The 8,430-nt window shown below is 41.7% G+C and overlaps 1 protein-coding gene across 4 annotated transcripts in view; it reads left to right on the forward strand.

Moving 5' to 3' along the window:
• The window catches only part of EPC1 (enhancer of polycomb homolog 1), a 62,187-nt gene that overhangs the window by 51,303 nt on the left and 2,454 nt on the right, over positions 1 to 8,430 (forward strand). For 3 of the 4 annotated variants that reach the window (XM_038755542.1, XM_038755541.1, XM_038755540.1), the window contains exons 11-13: positions 3,922 to 4,040; positions 5,021 to 5,162; positions 5,258 to 5,624. In XM_038755542.1, the coding sequence (XP_038611470.1) occupies positions 3,922 to 4,040; positions 5,021 to 5,162; positions 5,258 to 5,624 (628 nt within the window). Of the gene's footprint in view, positions 1 to 3,123; positions 3,226 to 3,921; positions 4,041 to 5,020; positions 5,163 to 5,257; positions 5,625 to 8,430 lie in introns of those variants that run through there. The other variant, XM_038755543.1, reaches the window with a different exon arrangement.

Below are 8,430 nucleotides of genomic sequence, written 5' to 3' on the forward strand. Positions count from 1 at the left end.
TGAGGGACCTATATTTGGGTGAGGGTTTGGGATGGGGTTTTGGGTTTTTAATTTTTGTTTCCATACACTGCATTTTTCGTGCTTAAAATTTTATATTCAGTACTCAGATTCCTAATCTGCCAAATTTCTAAGAGGGAAATCCTCGTGTTTGTGCCATTCCTAATGGAAAATACACAACCCCCCCTAAAAAACTCGTCCTTCAGAATAGGGGAATTGAGTTGATGCATAGTGATTTTTGTTGTGAAAACTCAGTTTCAGCACTGTGCCTTGCTGAAAAATATGAAAAGATAAGTATGATTTTTAATTCCAAAGGCTAGCAAAAGTAGGTACTTAAGGTTGGCATAGAAATTATGGGATGGTGCCTCACCTACAGCATCATAATTTTTTTTAAAAAAAGTTTGCAAAGCACTGGCGTGGACACAGACCACAAGATTAGACAGTCCCTTCCATCCAAGGAGTTTGTGGTCAACAAGTGAGGGAGAAAGAGTATTTTAATCCCATTTTGCAAATTAAACCAAGGCACGAGTAAAGTCATTTGCCCAGAGTCACCCAGCAGGCAGGTGGCAGAGCCAGGATCAGAACCCGGATCTCCTGACCCCCATTTTCTTTCCACCAGGCCATATTCCTTCCTCTCTTGCTCATCTCCTTCACATCTTACCTGATATATGATGTTTATTTTACTGCCTGTGGTCAATATAGCTGAGCCACAGTCTTGCTTATCGCTAGGACGTCCAGTGTCTTTAAGGGCAGAGGCAGTCTTGCTAATCAGACATAGAGCAGCAGATTTCACAGATCTTAGATGAAGTTGGTCGAAGGTTTGCTCTGTCTTGATTTAATATTAGCCAAGGTTATTCTCTAGCTCACGGCTCATGGAGCCCAGAAAAATGTGTGTCTCTTCTCAGGTTTGTATTGCTTGGGTTGGGACTTTTTATTGCTAGCCCAAGTGAGTGTTTTCTAACATTCAATGTATGGCAATCTGAATACATTTTACTCCCATTCTTAACATAGAATCAGAGGACAGTACTGTAGCACTGCCTTGAGACAAATCCAGATACCCTACTTACGATATATAAAATACAAGGATTTAGGAAAAAAATATACTGGATTCCATAATATGTAGAAGAAATTTCTAAGCAAGTTCGTTATGTTGGCCTTGTAGCTAAACAACATTCTTTTCATCAAAATTTTATCTGAGAAATGAATGCTACGTATTAGAATTTCAAATAAGTATTATCCACCGAGATATGTGTTCGGAAAACGCCAATTTGCCAAGCTTTTATCCTTTAAGTAGGTAGAATTAGATCTTTGCTGGAATTAAAAGTACATGGAAGCGGAAGTTTTTCGAATAAAGGAGTTACTGAGAAATCATTGATTCTTTATAAAACAAGCTAGCAGCTCCCCTATTGATGAGATCTCATCAACATTCCAAACACTTGGATTCTAAGCTTCATGCCGGCTCTAAAGATTGGTTTGTTTTAGTGGATGAACAAAATCCAAGTTAGGATAATCTGCCCTATGTCCAAGTACCCACCGTCCATGTGGCCTGCTAGTGAAAATCGTTCCACTTTCTGTAAAGGGTGCTCAGATTCACGGAGTTGAGCGATTTTTTTTATTTTCCAGAAATTTGTCTCAAAATTGATTGTAAGAAAGGGATGTCTACAATAAAATCAGCTAAATGTGATAACCTGATTACTGATCTTGAATGGTCAGGTGTTTTGCCTCGTCTTTGATTCCAGAACATTCACATTTCCAGGGAGATGGATCATTTTCTACCAAACAACAACACTGAGCAGACAGAAAACCCCGAAGCAAGTCCTGTCTGGGCCACTTGCAGTTGGTCCCAGATTTGCTACTACTTTCCCAGTACCCTATTTGCAAATCTGATTGATTTGGGGTGCTTGGGAGGGAGGACTATTAGACTTCATGCTTTCTGGGCCAGATCAGATCCTGGGCAGGGCTCTGATTGCTGAAATAGCAGTGACTCTGATTAATTTTAAGGTTTTTTCCCCTTAATTCTTAGTGGAACATGGATAAACCTGCCTCTCGTGGGCTTCAACTTCCTGAGAAAGAGAGGCTGAGTCTTAAATTGAGAACTTGGATTAAAAGTGAAAGAATGCTGACTATTAGAACAGATGACCGAGGGCAATGAAAATGGTGAAAGTTTCTAAGTCTGTTGTCCCATTAATGCTTATACATTTAGAAACAGGGGATCCTGAAACATTGTTTTTGTCACTTGGACCCTGTTATGACCTGATAAGTATACAAAGCACCATTAATAAAGCATCTCCTTATACTGAATGTCCAAATCCCCTCAGTGTGTACAGTAACATTATTTGGGGAGCCTGCCCTGCCTCACCTATTTTAATGATACTCTTAAGGTGTTCCTGCCTCGCAGTGGGGAGAAGTACCAGTCATCGTGCATTTAAAGTACAAGCCTTGGGGAAATTAATAATGCTTTAGCAAGGAAATTGGAAAAGAGAGACTAACCAGGCTACTTCTGATAGTCAGTCATAGCTTTCTGATGTTGAATGGCAAGGTAAAAAAAAAAATAAGGAGTTTTCTAAAAGTACAATTCCTGGTCTGGGATTTATTGCCTTAACATTCCAAAGGTAGAATGCTATTTGCAAAAGTCTATTCACACCATTGAATGGGTAGAAGCTTATCAGAAAGTCTTATTCTTCCAGACTTTCTGGTCTCATGAAAAGGCAATGAAATTTGAATCTAAGAATAAACTAGAGCTGCTAGATTGGAGCCTTTTCCAAGAAAAGAAATCTTTCAGGAGTTAGAAGTAATGAATTCAAAATTAACATTTTGGCTTTCCAGAATGTTGTTTATCTAAAAATAAACAAATAAACCAACATAATCCTTCGCATTCGGGGAATCTGCAAGAGTACAGATTTCCTGTGACCAGAAGTAAATGCATGATAACTCTTTTTTAAAAATTCAAGCTTTTTCCCCAAAACATTACAGGCTTCCTAAAGAAGCCTTTAAGTCTGGTGTATTGTGAATGTGTGTGTGTTTTTTTTTTCCTTTTTTTAATTGGCAAAAAAAAGGTTTCCTTTAAAACTGCACACAACCTTTTTTAGGGGGTAATAAATGAAAATTTTTTTTTGTTTTTTTTAGAACTGAGCTCTCCATAGACAAACATAAGTAGCATAACACAGTGTCTTTCCTCAGACATCATTCTGTACAGTAAATCAACATAAACAACTCCGTTCTTATTGACTGGATTTTTTCCAGGTGGGTTAATTGGGTGGGGAAAATTGGATAATTAACCTTTATTTTTGGAGCCTCATTTCCTCTTGATATGTGTAGAGGATGAGGTTGGTTTTTTTTTTTTTTTTGGTTTTTGTTTTGTTTTTTTGTTTTTGTTATATCCTTGACTTATGTAGGGATTCTGTGTCATGAAATAAAATTTGAAAATTTAAAACAGTACTAATCAGAATTATTAGGGTCATCCAAATGCGTTGAGAGGAATGTGGAGAAGATTAAAAACAAACTGGTTTGTAATGATCAAATTCGTTCCTCTTCAGCTCTGTGCAGACTTAATTCTGAATCTGCGGATGTGAAAACTAGCGTTGACCTTCTGCAATGTCTAGCCCAAGCATCACATCTTTACAGAAATATCTGTTGAAGCCTGAGAAATGAGTAGTGAACTTTCCATATACCTAGAGCCAGGAGTTGATTCTTGACTCAAACCACTCTTGAAGGGGTGGTGCTAAAAAGTAACTAAAAAAAGAAAAATTGATTTGGCGGTGATCTTTAGCAGGATCTTGTTCCATTGTTTCAGACATCCTTTCATGCACATAAGGATTTCTTATGATGTTTGAAGGTTTTTTTTTTTTTTGTTTTAGGTTGGTAAAATGTAAAATTCAGCTACGTATTTTGATGTAGTGTTTTTTCATTTTATATCTTGTTCAGCATTTACAGCCGAACAATACCAGCAACATCAACAGCAACTGGCACTAATGCAGAAACAGCAGCTTGCACAAATTCATCAACAGCAAGCAAATAGTAATTCCTCTACCAACACTTCACAGGTGAGGGATTTGTCTGTCTTATGATTATCCCTCGTTGTTTCCCACCAGAGCTCATCTGTAAGTGTCAACTGTTATCATAGAACCTTGCATCTAAACGAGCAGAAAAGTGGCTTGCGCCTGAATGTGCATCATAGACATACAGTACAGGGTTTAGAAGGGACACTGCAGGTGAGTGTGTCAGGCTTTGCATATCCTCCCCTCTTTTTCCCCCCCAAAAAAAAGGTAAAACAGAAAGACCCCAATTGATTAAATCAGATGAGGATTTGTTTAGTAGTTGGTTTGACACCCTGTCCGCTAGTGCACACTGTACCAAGAAACCCTCCTGTGCCCTTATGTGAGAAATACAGATTGTCTTCTGAAAGAAACTAGAGCTTTACTACACTGATTAATTTTATACTCTAAATTGCTTTTCTGTATTTTTAAAATGCTCTAAATGTTTTTGACTATCTAAATGCTTACTGAAGAAATTCCAAGAGGCTGAGTTTTTTAAATTTGAGGATGCACATTTAAATAGGCTCCATTGAAGCTCTGGGTATATGAAATTGGGGTTATAATCTTGTAGGAAACTCTAGCATTTATTGCAGCATTCAGGGGGCCAGTCCAGGAAGATTATCATGTCATGTTCCATCGCTGTCATATTTGTCCAGAAGAGTAGGGTGGAGTTGATCACATTTAATGAGTTTACAGAGAACTCTGGTCATCCTTTGGCTTATCCTCAGCAACCGTGGTAGGGAGGTGAGGCCCGTTTCTTCCGAGAAGACTGAGGGTATAGTGGGTTTATTGTCTGCTCAGGGTCTCATTAAGGCAGTGCCAGTGTTACGGTTCAGAGCCCTTGGGTTCCTGAGAAGCTACTGTGAGCGTCAGAAGTCGTTGGGAAGATTACTGTGTCATTTCAGTACCTGCTTATTCTAGCTATCTTAAGAAAATGTGCCAAACCTTGACTGCTTGACACTCACTGCATGTGATTTATCCTTTTCCAGGGTTTCGTTTCCAAGACGTTGGATTCTGTTAGTGCCCAATTTGCTGCTTCAGCTTTGGTGACGTCAGAACAGCTGATGGGATTCAAGATGAAGGATGATGTGGTGCTTGGAATTGGGGTGAATGGCATCCTTCAAGCCTCAGGTTGGCAGCTTTGGATACTGCAACATGCTTTCCTCATTTTATTAAACCTTCCTTGAGTGGTCCATTTCTAAATCCAGTGTTTTGATTTCCTCTAGGAGTATACAAGGGCTTACACCTCAGTAGTACTACACCTACAGCACTTGTACATACAAGCCCATCATCAACAGCAGGTTCAACCTTGTTACAGCCTTCTAATATAACACAGACTTCGAGTTCCCACAGCGCACTGAGTCATCAAGTAACTGCTGCCAATTCTGGAACAACTCAGGTTCTGATTGGGAACAACATTCGATTAACTGTACCTTCATCAGTTGCCACTGTAAACTCTATTACCACCCTGAATGCCCGGCATATACCTAGGACTATAAGTGCTGTTCCGACATCTGCCTTAAAGCTGGCCGCAGCAGCAAATTGTCAGGTGCCCAAGGTCCCGTCGTCATCCTCCGTGGATGCAGTTCCGAGGTAAGTGTCGAACGGTACGTCTAGGTTTTCTGGGGCCTAAAAAGAGACTGTTATCCCGAAGCAATTGTCGGTGCTCCAGCTTGTGGTTTTTTTTTATGCTTGTGTCCCTGGGCTGTTGAACTTGCAAATGGTGTGGGCCAAACTACAACACAAGGGCCTGGTACCAAGTGTTCGGAGAACGTAGGCTAGAAGGAAGAGACACAGTCTGAGAGCCGGAGTCGGCCCACTGGTTGACCTAATATGGGCTTGCGGTCACCACCGGGATGAGCAGCCTCTTCCAGCCCTGGTGACTTTCCTTCCTGCTTCTGAACTAGCCGCGGAGAGTGTCCGCAGACCCCCGGGCTACTCTCGGTTTTGTGGCTTGCCAGGGTTTTTAGCAGCCTCTGAAGCTAGTTCAGAGCCACGTCGGAATTGTTGCAGGTGAAAGAGTCTCTGCTTCTGTGGGTTTAAATCCCCCTGTTGGCTGTTGGCAGGCGTAAATTTCAAAATTGCAAAAGTGGTCCTCTGGTTACACTAATTGCCCGCCGATGTCATCTTCACACACTGCGTGTGGGTAACATTATAAATGTCTTCCAAGAAGCACCCTAAAGCTGCATCTAGGAGCCAGCAAAAGCCCTAAGTACCTATCATGGAGCTGACATTTGCGTGGGTGATATAGTCTGTCCTGCCCCCAGCAGCTGTGTCTTCTGTGACTTGAAGCCTTCTTAAGAGCCTCCTCCCTCTGGCCCTTCGTGGTTTATAGGATCCCAGGGAGTTGGCTTGTGGGACAAATGGCAGGGAGAATGCCTGTTCTAACCATCAGTTTGTATACTCCTTGGAGACACTGGAGCTTCTCCTTGGGGGGATGGAGACGGGACCAGGAAAGTCTACCGTCCTCCCCCAGCCCCCCATAATAGCCCCGGATCTGACCTGTAATGGCATTACTTATATTCCTCAAAAATCTCCAGTGGCTACCAATCAATCTGCGCATCAGGCAGAAACTCCTCACCCTGGGCTTCAAGGCTGTCCATCACCTCGCCCCCTCCTACCTCACCTCCCTTCTCTCCTTCAACAGCCCAGCCCGCACCCTCCACTCCTCTGCCACTAATCTCACTGTGCTTCGTTCTCACCTGTCCCGCCATCAACCCCCGGCCCACGTCCTCCTCCGGGCCTGGAATGCCCTCCCTCTGCCCACATTCGCCAAGCTAGCTCTCTTCCTCCCTTCAAGGCCTTACTGAGAGCTCACCTCCTCCAGGAGGCCTTCCCAGACTGAGCCCCTTCCTTCCTCTCCTCCTCATCCCCCTCTCCATCCCCCCATCTTACCTCCTTCCCTTCCCCACAGCACCTGTGTATATATATATATAGAGAGAGAGAGAAATATATATATATATATATATATAGAGTAATAAATATGTACAAACATATATATATATATGTTTGTACATATTTATTACTCTATCTTGTACATATCTATTCTATTTATTTTATTTTGTTGGTATGTTTGGTTTTGTTCTCTGTCTCCCCCTTCTAGACTGTGAGCCTGCTGTTGGGTAGGGACTGTCTCCATGTGTTGCCGACTTGTACTTCCCAAGCGCTTAGTACAGTGCTCTGCACACAGTAAGCGCTCAATAAATACGATTAATTGATTGAATTTTCCTACCAGAACAAAAATTGTTCGATATGCTTTAATCATTTGAAAGCAAACCATCATTTTGAAGCGTCTTTTTTTTTTTTTTAATGGTACATCTCAGATTCAACATAGTCTCTATCCCACATGGGGCTCACAGTCTAAGTAGGAGGGAGTAGGGTTTAATCCCCATTTTACATGTGAGGTAACTCACAGAGAAGGTTAAGTGACTTGTCCAAGATCACACAGTAGACATGTAAGAAAGCTCGGATTAGAACCCAGATTCTCTGACTCCCATTTTCCACTAGGCCATTCTACTTCTGAACTGACAGCTGTTTTTTGTTTTGTTTTTTTTTCCATTTAGTTGCCTTCTGGTACAAGGAACAAATGATATTTCAACAACTTAGTCTAGGAACGAGAAGGCACCTATAGCAGTCAGCTAGTCTCTGCCTCCAGGCAGAACAGCACTTAGACTCTGAGATAAACTGAAGATGCCTTTTTTCCATGGGTTTTATATCCTCTTTCCTTTGCCTTTTACACGAGTTTGCTTTTGAAATGTACCCCCACTCCCACAAGTTTTTGGAAGCATAAGTAGGTGGGTGAGAGGCCAACAGTCTACTTGTGTTTGCTGTGTCCCCTACCAAAAAGAAGCAGTATGGCCTAGTGGGTACAGCTCGGGGCTGGGATTCAGAGGAATTGGGTTCTAATTCCCCCTTTTAGACTGTGAGCCCACTGTTGGGTAGGGACTGTCTCTATATGTTGCCAACTTGTACTTCCCAAGCGCTTAGTACAGTGCTGTGCACACAGTAAGCGCTCAATAAATACGATTGATGATGATGATGATAATTCTGGTGCCCCCACTTGTCTGCTCTGTGACCTTGGGCAAGTCACTAAACTTCTCTGGGCCTCAGTTACCTCATCTGTCAATGGGGATTAAGACTGTGAGCCCCCAGTGGGAAATGGATTGTGTCCAACCTGATTAGCTTGTATCTACCCCAGTGCTTAGGGCTAGTACATTGTAAACATTTAACAGATTTTTTAAAAAAAGACAGGGAAGTGTTGTTACTTCCCTGTGCGGTTCTATTCAAATAATAATGATAGTAATGATATTTAAATGTTTACTATGTGCCAAACACTAAGTGCTGTGTGACTTTGGGCAAGTCACTTCACTTCTCTGTGCTTCAGTTATCTCTTCTGTAA

Source organism: Tachyglossus aculeatus, chromosome 13 (genome assembly GCF_015852505.1).
Source record: "Tachyglossus aculeatus isolate mTacAcu1 chromosome 13, mTacAcu1.pri, whole genome shotgun sequence".
Lineage (NCBI taxonomy): Eukaryota > Metazoa > Chordata > Mammalia > Monotremata > Tachyglossidae > Tachyglossus > Tachyglossus aculeatus.